This window comes from Mustela nigripes, chromosome 11 (assembly GCF_022355385.1).
Source record: "Mustela nigripes isolate SB6536 chromosome 11, MUSNIG.SB6536, whole genome shotgun sequence".
NCBI lineage: Eukaryota > Metazoa > Chordata > Mammalia > Carnivora > Mustelidae > Mustela > Mustela nigripes.
Window position 1 is genome coordinate 23069421 of NC_081567.1, and position 13381 is coordinate 23082801.

Sequence of the window (13381 nt, forward strand, 5' to 3'; positions counted from 1 at the left end):
GAGGCTGTTTGTATCACTCAGCTCAAGGCAACTTCCTTTATCTTCAAAGCTGGAAGCTTAGTATTTTTGAGCCCTAATCTCCACTGTGCTGGTATCTGGAGGTGTGGCCTTTGGGATGTAATCAGGTTAGGACAAGGCCGTGAGGGTGGGGTCCTGTGATGGGATAGTATCCTTACAATAAGAAAGGTGATTGAGGAAGTGGTGATGCAACATGGGGGCTTAAGTGGGTAGAAGAAGAATCAATGGAACAAGATGGAATTGGGAGGGAGACAAACCATAAGTGACTCTTAATCTTACAAAACAAACTGGGGGTGGGGGGGGGGGGGGGGTTGGGGAGAAGGGGGTGGGATTATGGACATTGGGGAGGGTATGTGCTTTGGTGAGTGCTGTGAAGTGTGTAAACCTGGCGATTCACAGACCTGTACCCCGGGGATAAAAATATAATGTTTATCAAAAATAAAAAATTAAAAAAAAAAAAAGATTTGGCAAAAGTGAAAAACAAAAAAAAAAAGAAAGGTGAAAGCAGGCTCTTGAGCTCTTGCTCTTGCTCTCTCCCTCTCCCACTCCTTCTAGCTCGCTCTCTCCTTCTCCCTCTCTCCCCTCTCTGCCATGTGTGACACAGTGAGAAGATAGTCATCTTCAAACCAGGAAGAGAGCCCTCATTGGAAAACCAAATCAAATGCCCCTTGGTCTTGGACTTCCTAGCCTATGGAACTGTGAGAAAATAAATTTGTGCTATGCAATCCACCGTATCTATTTTGTTAGAGTGGTCAGAGCTGACTAAGACAACTAGTTTCTGTATTTCCTTTTCTGGAGACCTTTACATTGTTTGAATTACTGTCCAGCATTCTTTCATTTCAACCTAAAGGAATCCTTCAGCATTTCTTGTGGGGTAGGTTTAGTGGTAATTAACTTCCTCCACTTATTTAAGACAGTAGTTTTAAGTCTTTGTCTAACAGCTCCCCTGTTTGTACTTCAGGGATGGTTGCTGTCATTTAATTTTCTTCCCTTGAATAGACCATATTTTCCTTTTTATTTGTAGGCCTTATGATGTTGCTGTATAAACTTGGGTATTTAAAATACCCAGCCACCTCTTCCAATCCTTGTACTGACACTGTCAGGGCAGTTCTGAGACTAGGGATCATTCCTATACCATCAAGATCAAAGTATTCTCAGGTCTTTATGAGCATGTGCACTGTCTTGGCCTATGTATTGTTTCTTGATTCCCTCCCTTATATATAGAGCTGCTTTGACATGTCTTAATTTCCCAGGACCTTACACTAGGCTCTCCTTGAAGCCTTAGGCAGTCTATTTTATGTTTCAACTCATCATTTTTTCTTCCAGGCATCTTCAGGTCTGTGGTGCCCCTGCAGGTTCACAGCCAGTAGCTACTATTGCTTTTCCATACCTAAAATCTTAGACAAGAAAGAGAGCAGTCCTTCTTTCAGCCTCTAGACAGGCCAAAATGTTGAAAATAAGGAAGGTATGTTCTATTTCTTCCACTTCAGCGGACAGGTGGCAACTGGACTGCTATATCCTCCAGACCAAGACTGAGCTACACTAGGGACAGGCTGAGTCAAGAGCCCATAAATATGCTATGAAATTCCTGTCATTTTGAATGTGACTTTTCTTGTTTGGGGCACAGACCTATGACTGTTTTCTAGAGTTCCTATAAACTTGGTTGAATTTCACTTGTTTTCTTTTTTCCTCCACAGGGGAGAAAGGACTTGGGACTTCCTCCTATGCTATCTTGTTGAAAACATTTATCATTATGTTTTTGCTAAGTATTTTCTCAATAATTAATGCAATTGATGCTTTTCCATATGTTTATGGGCCACTTGGATATCTTCTTTTATGATATACCAGTTCTAACCTCTTTCTCTTTTTTTTTTATTTAACTGTCCTATTATTACTGCTAAAGAATTATACACAGAATATGATCCAGATATGAAGTTACTCCTAAGAACATTAAAAGAACTATGTTGACTATGTCTGAGAAAATAAAAAAGCAAAGAGCATAGGTTTATAGATGAAGAATGTCACAAGATAATTTAAATTTTTGAAAAGAATTAACTGGTTCCCCCCGCTGCCTGCCTCTCTGCCTACTTGTGATCTCTGTCAAATAAACAAAATCTTTTTAAAAGAAAAGAAAAGAATTAACTGGAAGTTTTATATCTGAGGAACACAAATCTGAAATTAAGAACTCATTAGATAGGTTTAACAGTTGAGTAGATGGAGGCAGAAAGTAGGATTGATAAATTGGAAAAGAAGTCAATAGAAAATACACCAAGAAATACAAAGTAGAGAAGAAAAAAAGGGAAATAAGGGGCACCTGGGTGGCTCAGTGAATTGGGCCTCTGCCTTCGGCTCAGGTCATGATCTGGGGGTCCTGGGATCGAGTCCCATTTCGGGCTCTCTGCTTGGCGGGGAGCCTGCTTCCCCCCTTCTCTCTCTCTGCCTCTCTGCCTACTTGTGATTTCTCTCTCTGTTAAATGAATAAATAAAATCTTTAAAGAAAAAAAGGGAAATAAAGAGAACAGTGCTTGAGACATCCATGACACAGTGAAAAAAAACAATACAGGTGCAAACAGAGAACAAAAAGAGAAGGAAGATGAGGCAAAGTAAGAGAATTACCAGGAAATTTACAAAACTGATAACAGACACCAATCTTTAGACTCAGGAAACTTTGAACACACCAAGCAGGGTAAATGCAAAGAAAGCTAAGCACATTACAGTAAGAATGCTAGCCCTACCTCAAAGGATGAATAGTAAAAGAAAACAGTGCAAAAAAGACATATTACTTTCCAAGTAAATATAAGAAGTCTGACAGCTGAGTCCTTGTTGAAAAATGATAAAGCAAGCCATGACAAGGGAACAGCATCACTAAGAGCAGGGGGGAAACCCAGCAAAATATTCTTCAAAGGATAAGAAAAATGAAATTATTCCCAAACAAAATCTACAAGATGTTTTGTTTTGGAAGTCCAAACTTTCCTAAAAGAAATATCATAGGAAGTTCTTCAGGAAGAGAAAAATGATCCCAGATAAAATTTCCCAGATAAAAGAAACAAAAGCAATGGAAAAAATCATGAGTCCATATTTATTGTAACAAAAATCACAGCAGATTTTGTATGATAAATATGTAAAATTAAAATGACTTATCATAATCAAAAAGTTGGAGGGCATCATTGGAATGACAAGGCTGTAAGGTCTTAGCACTATCAGGAAAGTGGTAAAAGCAGTAACTTGCACTGGCAGTAATTAATCCAATGCGCATGTCTGGGGTACCTTGGTGGCTCAGTCACTTAAGCATCTGCCTTTGGCTCAGGTCATGGTCCTGGGATGCTGGGATTGAGTCCCAGGTCAGGCTCCCTGCTCAGCAGAGAGTTTGCTTTTCCCTCTCCCTTATACCTCTCCCCCACTGGTGGACTCTCTCTCTCATTTGTTCTCTCTCTCTCTCTCTCTCAAGTAAATAAAGTCTTTAAAATATTTTTATATATATTTTACTTTTATTTATTTTTATTTAAATCCAATTAGCCAAGGTATAGTACATCACTGGTTTTTGATATAATGTTCAATGATTCATCAGTTCAATGTAACCCCAGTGCTCATATCATGTGTCTCCTTAAAATTTTTAAATAAAAGCTCTCTGTATTCATGAAGTGCTCTCCCCACCACTTCCAGCCTCTAATCTCTTTTAAATCTGTTCTAGTTTACACAGGAGCATCATTCCTCCTCAGAACCAAAAGTTATAACCTTCCAACCCTAGAGCACCATGAACAATGATCCTGTTTTCTAATGGCATGGGAGCCAGTGAAACTGGCCTCCGAGCCCCACATCTCATTTATTTTTAAATTTATTTTGTCTTTTTAATTCCTTTTTTAAATTATGTTCAGTTAGTTACTCTATAGGACATCATTAGAGTTTCTGATGTAGTGTTTAATGATTCATTCACAGAGGCAAGGAGGGAGCACACCAAACAAAATGGGTATTAAGGACAGCACGTGTTGTCATGAGTGGGTGTTACTATGACCTACATTTCATTTAAAACAAATGGGGTTTTTTGTTTTGTTTTGTTTTTAAACAAAGGGGTCTGAAAAAGCATGGAGGACATGGGGAGTTAGAGAGAAGGGGGTTGGGGTAAATTGGAAGGGGAGGTGAATCATGAGAGACTATGGACTCTGAAAAACAATCTGAGGGGTTTGAAGTGGCGGGGGGGTGGGAGGTCGGGGTACCAGGTGGTGGGTATTATAGAGGGCAGGGATTGCATGGAGCACTGGGTGTGGTGAAAAAATAATGATACTATGATGCTGAAAATAAATAAATGAAAAAAAAAAGAAAAATAAAAATAAAATTTAAAAAAACAAACAAACAAAAAAACAAATGGGTTTGCTTTAACTTTCACAGCAGTATCTCACTGGCCTTCTCACAGAAGGATGGCTCCGGAGATGCCAGATGTAGAAAAGATGAGGAAAGTGACAAGTAAAAACAGACCACAAACATCCTCCTGACTTTACTTTCAATAATAAGATTTTCAGGGGCGCCTGGGTGGCTCAGCTGTTAAGCCTCTGCCTTTGGCTCAGGTCATGATCCCAGGATCCTAGGATTAAGCCTCGCCCACATCAGGCTCCCTTCTCTCCCCGGAAAGCCTGTTTTCCCTCTCCCACTTCCCCTGCTTGTGTTCCCTCTCTCGCAGTCACTCTCTGTCAAAAAAATAAATAAAATCTTTAAAAAAATAAGAGTTTCAATAATTCTTCATTATCTATTCAGTGTTCAAGTGCTTGAACACATGCATAAAATTTGAATGGTCCATGGCACAAAGTCAAACATTTTAACCATTTAACTCAAGAACTCGGTTCTATTAATAATCCACACAAACCTCACACCTTTTATAGCTTAATTTCACTGAGAAAATATAGTCCACCAGGAAATACAAATCAAAACCACAATGAGATACTACCTCACACATGTCAGAATAGCTACTGATGAGGCTGTGGAGAACAGAGAACTCTTGTGCACTACTGGTGGGAATGCAAACTGGTGCAGCCACTGTGGAAAACTGTATGGAGGTTCCCCAAAACACTGAAAATAGAAATACCATATGATCCAGTGACTCCACTACTATTCTTGCAGTGCAATCAGATGACTACAGGGAGGAGAAAAGAATTTATAAAAATATTTGTCTTTGTTTAATATGGGATTGGTGTTGTAGTATAACAAGTCAAACCTTCCATATTTGTAGCAGCTGTGGGGCCAATACATATTAGAGAGCAAGCATGTCTGGAAGGTATCTTAAAAGATGGTTGTTTCTTCAAACGAGAACATTGTGTTTTAAAAGAAGAATGTAAAGGAAAAGATTTTCACTGAGACATATTCCACAATGTATTCCCTGATATAATGTGACAAAGTATTTCTTTCTTTCTTGAGAGATTTCAATATTAATATTAATTAGGATAATTAATATTAACTGAGTAGAATTTTCTGGGATGTACCAGAAACTAAGCCCCACAAAGGGCTTTAACACTCACCAAGAGTAAGCAGCAGGCAATGAAGTAGATCATGAAGTCCCACAGCAGAGCAGAGAGCCAGAAATTAAGAGCAGAGACCCCACTCACAAACTGGATGTGCTTTGCCTTATTGATTCTCTCAGTCACTGTCAGAAGACAAAAGCCACTGACGAAAATACTCACACCAAGATACAAATTCAAGGCTACCTGCTGTCCTGGGATTTTTCTACAAAGGAATGAATAAAGAGGATACATTGGTAAGATAATGAAGTGGAAAATATTAGTTTCTAAAAATAACTTTTTATTTATTATAAATTATTTTTATTTATTTTATTACTTTATTAACTTTAAAATTAACTTTTTATGAAGAATGTGTTCAGATAGGGGAATAGGGCTATATTTAAATACCAAGCACAATCCCAATAAAAAAGCATACATACCTTCCCTCAAGTTTTTTAGAAACAATATTTTGAGGCTGAGGTTTGTTGGAGACCGTAATTGAAGCATCAGGGCCAGAAAGTGCCATAAAAATAAGATTGTCTAATACTGCCAGGGATAATGGTGGTGAATGGTATGCCATGTTGTTGAACCAAAGTGTAACTACCTTTTGATCCCTAAAGGAAATTGCGATAATGCACGAGTAAATGCATTCTTGACTGTCCTGCAAGTATGTCTGTAAGTCACCTGGAATGAGAAAACAATAAATGACCACAGGCTCAGCATGCGGTAGAGATCACTTAATATGCAGTGTGGAGAGGGAGAACCCAATAATTTAACTTGCCTGATACTTTTTCTATTTCCAGTGTCTCACAACAGCTCTGACACATCTTGGTCAAGAACTCTATTCTATTAATAGAGTCAGGATGATTTTGATGAGGATGTGGAGAACAGATAACACTTGTGCACTGTTGGTGGGAATACGAACTGGTATAGCCACTGTGGAAAATGGTATGGAGGTTCCCCAAAACATTGAAAATAGAAATACCAGTGATTCCACTACTGGGTACTGACCCAAGGAAAACAAAAACACTAACTTGAAACCCCTCTGTTTACTGCAGAATTATTTACAATAGCCAAATTATGGAAGCAACCCAAGTGGTCCAGTGACAGATGAACAGATGAAGAGTAGATATATATACACACATATATACATGTATATGTTAGATACACACGTGCATATTACTCAGCATGAAAAAGGAATGCAATCTTGCCATTTGAAACATTACTACTGATATATCTGTGAGGTACAGTCTTTATTTTTGTATAAACAACATAATATAGTAGAAAAGGGACCACATTATGCATTATGGTAATTAAGTTCTCCCTTTTCTCTCCCCTCTTCTCTGCTAAACTATGTGATCTTTGACAGTAAGTGTTCATCTAGTACTCCTGTCATGGAGGAAGAAAAGGGATATGTGATTTAATGACAGCTTTTATACCACCCAACCTATAATGTGCATGTTGTAAAATCAGGATTATGATAGAATAACCAATATTTCGCAATGCATTTTCATCTCTGACAATGGAACCTAAAGGATAAAAGAGAAAAAACCTGCTGAACTGCACAGGCTCTATGCTAAAACCAACAGTCAACAAGGCAGTAGCTGAAGGAAATGCAAACACCTTTAAGGAAATGATCAGCCTTGAAAGACGATATTTGCTCCTTACAGATGTGATTTAGTGTAGTGAGTGGGTTAATATGGCAGACACCCACCAGGCAGTCCTAAAATCTAGTCCCTCCTCTAATACATACTAGATACATTATCTGGGGCAACTTAGTTAACATCTCTAAGCCTCAAGCAAGTATGTTATAGAAATTGAGATAATTGAAATATTTAGAAAAGTTCTTGCCAAAGGTAGTATTCAGTACATGGAATCAATTATTACTACTGCCTTCCAAATAAGTAAGCCTGCCCATAAAGTCTTCAGCCTAACCTGTTTTAAAATATAGCTAATCTAGAGACTGCTGCGAAGGCTTTTGGGATTTAGTATCATACTGTGAGCCTGGTTTTATGTGAGATTTTGTCCTAAATTTTACAAAACAAAGTATTTTAGTACTTCAATTCATTCCCTAGAAGGTGTAGCTAAAGCTGTCAGATGACCCACGGTCAAAGTGCCTCCATTAATAATTAACTTTTGTGGCCAGTCTCCTTAAAGGATGATCCTTGTCTCTGATTGGGCTGCCTTTGTGAGATTGGTGAGTCTCAAGAAAGAAAAGAGCAATGATATTCCAGTTAGGACCTCTCTTTGGGAGTGATACAAGCAAGTTTTCATCTATTAGCAGTCTTTTTCTTTCTGAAAGAGCCTTACCTTTCACTTCCTGAAGTTTTTGTTTCTTAGCCTTTAGCATGATATCAAGAATTTTTGTTAAATTCTGAGAAAAATCAGAATGGCTATCATCTGAGAAAAGCACAGTGGTTTGACCATATTGTTCCAAATCCATTTCCCTGGCAGTTTCAATTGTATTTCTTGAAATCTTCTCTACTTTCATGAGAAAATAAACAATGCCCAGAAGTCCCAGTATCTGCATCAACGACAAACTCCAGTTGCGCCAAGAAAACATAGCCCTCTTTATGAACATGGCGTAGAACTGCTGCCAGTGAAGAGACCACTGACAAGAGGAGAGAAAGATGGCATTACAATGGTTACAAACCTTAATGAAACTCACTGACATGAATTTTCTGAATCTTATGGTAGAAGATGTACACATTCTATAAATATATCCTTGAATAGAACACAGCCATGGTGAGCACACAGGTAACAAGCAAAAACTCCTTCCTGGGTAGTTTGTTGAGGCTTGGCTTCTAATCAAATTATACTGGAAAACTCAAAAGGATGATTTTTATCACTAACATATTCGTAGCCTCTCTGAGCAGACAACATGACATCAGTCTTCATCAATATTAAATCATGATTCTTTAATCCTATCCCTATTTGATAAGTAAAGCATTCCCAAAATGTACGTATGTAAGAGTTTCCATTGTTAGATTTTAATTCATGTGATAGTGGATAGTCAGGAAACAGAAAATGCATTTATTTTTAAACTGCAATAATGTGTTCCGCCCCTTTTCTTCAACTTCTAAATTTAAAGCAAAGTGTCTAATTGTTATTTTGAAAAATGTACCTAAATATACTATTTTCTTTATTTTTTCAAGCTTTTTGGCCCAGCTATAGTTGATTATATATTTTTATCAGGTTAACAACAAAAACCTGTTGTTTTAAAAGTAGAGACAAATCCTGAAAAGGTAGTGTGAATATTAAAGATAAGCATAGAGAGCATATTACTTGGAATATGTAACCAATAGCTTAACAATATTTCCCAACATTTTGGACACCCCACAATTCATCATGAAAAAAAAATCCCTAATCAATCAACTAATATCATCTGAATGAAAAAAAAAATCAGCATTTGGTTATTGTCGCTGGCCAAAAATAAGGTAAAGTTTAGAAGGAAAAATTTTTTCACACATTGTCTTCAAAGTAGAAGAATGTACTTTCTGACTTTTATAAGATGGTTTATTAAATATATTACTAGAGTGAAAGAATATACGAAGCTAAGAAACAACTTTTCTAGACTAGTCTGCAAATCTTGCTTCATCTACATCTTCATAAGAGAGGGAAATAGGGAAGAGTGATACAGAAGGAGAAATGAGAAAGCAAGAAGACAAGAAAAATCACATTTTATAACTGATTCATGCCAAACATCATGAAAATCAAACTTTACTAGTATTAACTCATTAAAACAGTCTCACAGAGAATGAAATTGAAACACAAATATGGTAACTATTTTGGTCAAAGTCAAATAGACAGGAAATGATAGAATAGGAATTCCAGTTCCAATTGGCTCAAAATTCTGCACTCTGGTTGTACAATACCCATTCTGCTTCACAACTAGCTCATAGGCCCCTCAGTGAAGGCATGCTTATGGGCAACTCTGAAAAATGCTTATCATCTCAGAATTCCTAGTCTTCATTAGGGAAACTGTAGGGAAAAGACAATCGGAGAACAACAAAAGAAATTACTGGCAATCCAATGAATTTTCCCATACTAATGAGGAAATGGTTGGGGAACAGTCTATTAGAAGTGCAACACATTCCGAGGCATAAATTTAAGTGGCTTTAATGCACTGGTTCCTAGACATGATAAATTATTGAACACTACATATGATACTAAGTATGTACTATATGCTGGCTAATAGAATTAAAAAAAAATTTTTAATGGCTTTTATATGTGTAAATAGTGGTAACTTTTGTTAAGGCCCTTTTTCAACTCTGAATGAACAAGCAATTTTAAAAACCGAGATAAGTAACTCAGAAATAAGGAGCATAAGGAATAACATGGAGGACATTAGGAGAAGGAAAGGAAAAGTGAATTGGGGGAAATCAGAGGGGAAGACGAATCATAAGAGGCTGTAGACTCAGAAACAAACTGAGGGTATTGGGGTGGGGCGGAGGTGTGAGCCTGGTGATGGGTATTAAGGAGGGCATGTATTGCATGGAGCATTGGGTGTGGTGCATAAACAATGAATCTTGGAATACTGAAAAAATAAAATTAAATTAAAAAGAAAAGAAATAATGTTGAAAGTAAAATCTGATTTTTAACTATCATATTTTAACTTTTTAAAAAATTTTTTATTTTTTATAAACATATATTTTTAGTTCCCAGGGGTACAGGTCTGTGAATCACCAGGTTTACATACTTCACAGCACTCACCAAAGCACATACCCTCCCCAATGTCCATAATCCCACCCCCTTCTCCCAACCCCCCTCCCCCCAGCAACCCTCAATTTGTTTTGTGAGATTAAGAGTCACTTATGGTTTGTCTCCCTCCCATTCCCATCTTGTTTCATTTATTCTTCTCCTACCCACTTAAGCCCCCATGTTGCATCACCACTTCCTCATATCAGGGAGATCAGAATGGCTAAAATCAACAAGTCACAAAATGACAAATGCTGGCGAGGATGCGGAGAAAGGGGAACCCTCCTACACTGTTGGTGGGAATGCAAGCTGGTGCAGCCACTCTGGAAAACAGCATGGAGGTTCCTCAAAATGTTGAAAATAGAACTGCCCTATGACCCAGCAATTGCACTATTGGGTATTTACCCTAAAGATACAAACGTAGTGATCCAAAGGGGCACGTGCACCCGAATGTTTATAGCAGCAATGTCCACAATAGCCAAACTATGGAAAGAACCTATATTTTAACTTTTGAATTAGATAATTAATTGGATTGTTTTACAGACTCTTCCTTACTTGGCCTTCCTTGGCTAAGAACTCAAAATTCAAAGTCTCCTTTGAATTCAAACATTAAAATACAATTTATCTTTTATCCCATCCAAATGTATACCACTAGCATAGCATTCTTAGTAGAAATGCTCACCCCAGTATTAAACCTAATATTAGAGTGTTCACTTGCAGTAGGAGAGTATCTCTCAAAACTTCCAGAAGCATTCATATTCTGGTTCATGTCTTCTCTTCTGTTTTTCTCCTTTAGGGATCGGGTCTGGAAAGCTTCCTCATCCTTCCTGATGACCCTACACACAAGCAAATATTCATTTTAACCATAACAGTAGTTTCATTGCAAGATTCTCATGGTTGATGGCAAAAATTTAAAAAAAAAAAAACAAGCACAGTTATATAATGTTAATACTAATATTGGATAAAATAAACTGAACTTAATTAAGTTAAAGGTATAAGACAGTATCTTTTTTTTAGAAGAGAGAGCTAGTACATTTATTTTGAAGAATGATACTAATTCTAGCAGACTTTTATTTCTATAATGTTTCTAAGTGTATGCCAGTTTAACAGATTTGTTTTCTCAACTTTCTGCTCCAGGCAATCTAAACATCTGTAATGGTTTATGAGCAAATGACCACAGAGTTCAGTTATCCTCTAAGAGTTCACGACTCTATGGGAGAAACAGACATTGTTATTTAATTTTAATATATGGAAAAAATGATAAATGGAATCATAAAATTCATACTATAGAGATCTGAGGTCCAACCACGGTCATTCTGAAACCTGTGATGAAATCTCATGATTTGAGAAGATAAATTTTTCACTCTAAACCAGTGAACCAACAAGACTTTTTAATACCTTTCTTTGACCAGGACCACAAAAAAGCACATCAGATACTGATTTGGTCTGATAATAATGTTTTAAATTCAAGGTAGTATTTGTGCTATATCGGTTCACTGTGATAAAACAGTAAAACATACTACTGAAGACGAGTACAGTTCTTACCTTGCCTTTTTCTTCTAACACCTTTATTAGGTTTTTATTAATTTTATAAGACACAGTCAATGGGAAAAGTTTTTTTTTTAATTTTTAAAAAAATATATTTATTTATTTTCAGAAAAACAGTATTCATTATTTTTTCACCACACCCAGTGCTCTATGCAATCCGTGCCCTCCATAATACCCACCACCCGGTACCCCAACCTCCCACCATCCCGCCACTTCAAACCCCTTAGATTGTTTTTCAGAGTCCATAGTCTCTCATGATTCACCTCCCCTTCCAATTTACCCCAACTCCCTTCTTCTCTCTAACAACCCTTGCCCTCCATGATATTTGTTATGCTCCACAAATAAGTGAAACCATATGATAATTGACTCTCTCTGCTGACTTATTTCACTCAGCATAATCTCTTCCAGTCCCGTCCATGTTGCTACAAAAGTTGGGTATTCATCCTTTCTGATGGAGGCATAATACTCCCTAGTGTATATGGACCACATCTTCATTATCCATTCGTCCATTGAAGGGCATCTTGGCTCTTTCCATAGTTTGGCGACCGTGGCCATTGCTGCTATAAACATTGGGGTACAGATGGCCCTTCTTTTCACGACAGCTGTATCTTTGGGGTAAATACCCAGGAGTGCAATTGCAGGGTCATAGGAAAGTTCTATTTTTAATTTCTTGAGGAATCTCCACACTGTTCTCCAAAGAGGCTGCACCAACTTGTATTCCCACCAACAGTGGAAGAGGGTTCCCCTTTCTCCACATCCTCTCCAACACATGTTGTTTCCTGTTTTGTTAATTTTGGCCATTCTAACTGGTGTAAGGTGATATCTCAATGTGTTTATAATTTGAATCTCCCTAAGGGCTAATGATGATGAACATTATTTCATGTGTCTGATAGCCATTTGTATGTCTTCATTGGAGAAATGTCTGTACATATCTTCTTCCCCTTTTTTGATATGTTTGCCTGTTTCGTGTGTGTTGAGTTTGAGGAGTTCATTATAGATCCTGGATATTAACCTTTTGTCTGTATTGTCATTTGCAAATATCTTCTCCCATTCCGTGGGTTGCCTCTTTGTTTTGTTGACTGTTTCCTTTGCTGTGCAGAAGCTTTTGATTTTGATGAAGTCCCAAAAGTTTATGTTCACTTTTGTTTCCTTTGCCTTTGGAGACATATCTTGAAAGAAGTTGCTGTGGCTGGTATCGAAGAGATTACTGCCTATGTTCTCCTCTAGGATTCTGATGGATTCCTGTCTCACATTGAGGTCTTTTATCCATTTTGAGTTTATCTTTGTGTATAGTGTAAGACAATGAAAATACAGAAAGGGAAATTAGAGAATCAATTCCATTTACTATAGCACCAAGAACCGTAAGATACCTGGGAATAAACCTAACCAAAGAGGTAAAGGATATGTACTTGAGGAACTACAGAACACTCATGAAAGAAATTGAAGACACAAAAAGATGGAAGACCATTCCATGCTCTTGGATCAGAAGAATAAACATTGTTAAAATGTCTATACTGCCTAGAGCAATCTATACTTTTAATGCCATTCCGATCAAAATTCCACCGGTATTTTTCAAAGAGCTGGAGCAAATAATCCAAAAATTTGTATGGAATCAGAAGAGACCCCAGATC

The 13381-nt window shown here is 37.4% G+C and overlaps 1 protein-coding gene across 1 annotated transcript in view; it reads right to left on the bottom strand.

Annotated features, from left to right (window-relative positions):
* Nucleotides 1-13381, bottom strand: part of LOC132027307 (phospholipid-transporting ATPase ABCA3-like) — a 139502-nt gene that overhangs the window by 36172 nt on the left and 89949 nt on the right. The window contains exons 17-20 of the mRNA XM_059416059.1: nucleotides 10885-11038; nucleotides 7815-8115; nucleotides 5945-6188; nucleotides 5526-5730 (exon numbers count right to left, since the gene is read on the bottom strand). Of these exons, the coding sequence (XP_059272042.1) occupies nucleotides 5526-5730; nucleotides 5945-6188; nucleotides 7815-8115; nucleotides 10885-11038 (904 nt within the window). The remainder of the gene's footprint in view (nucleotides 1-5525; nucleotides 5731-5944; nucleotides 6189-7814; nucleotides 8116-10884; nucleotides 11039-13381) is intronic.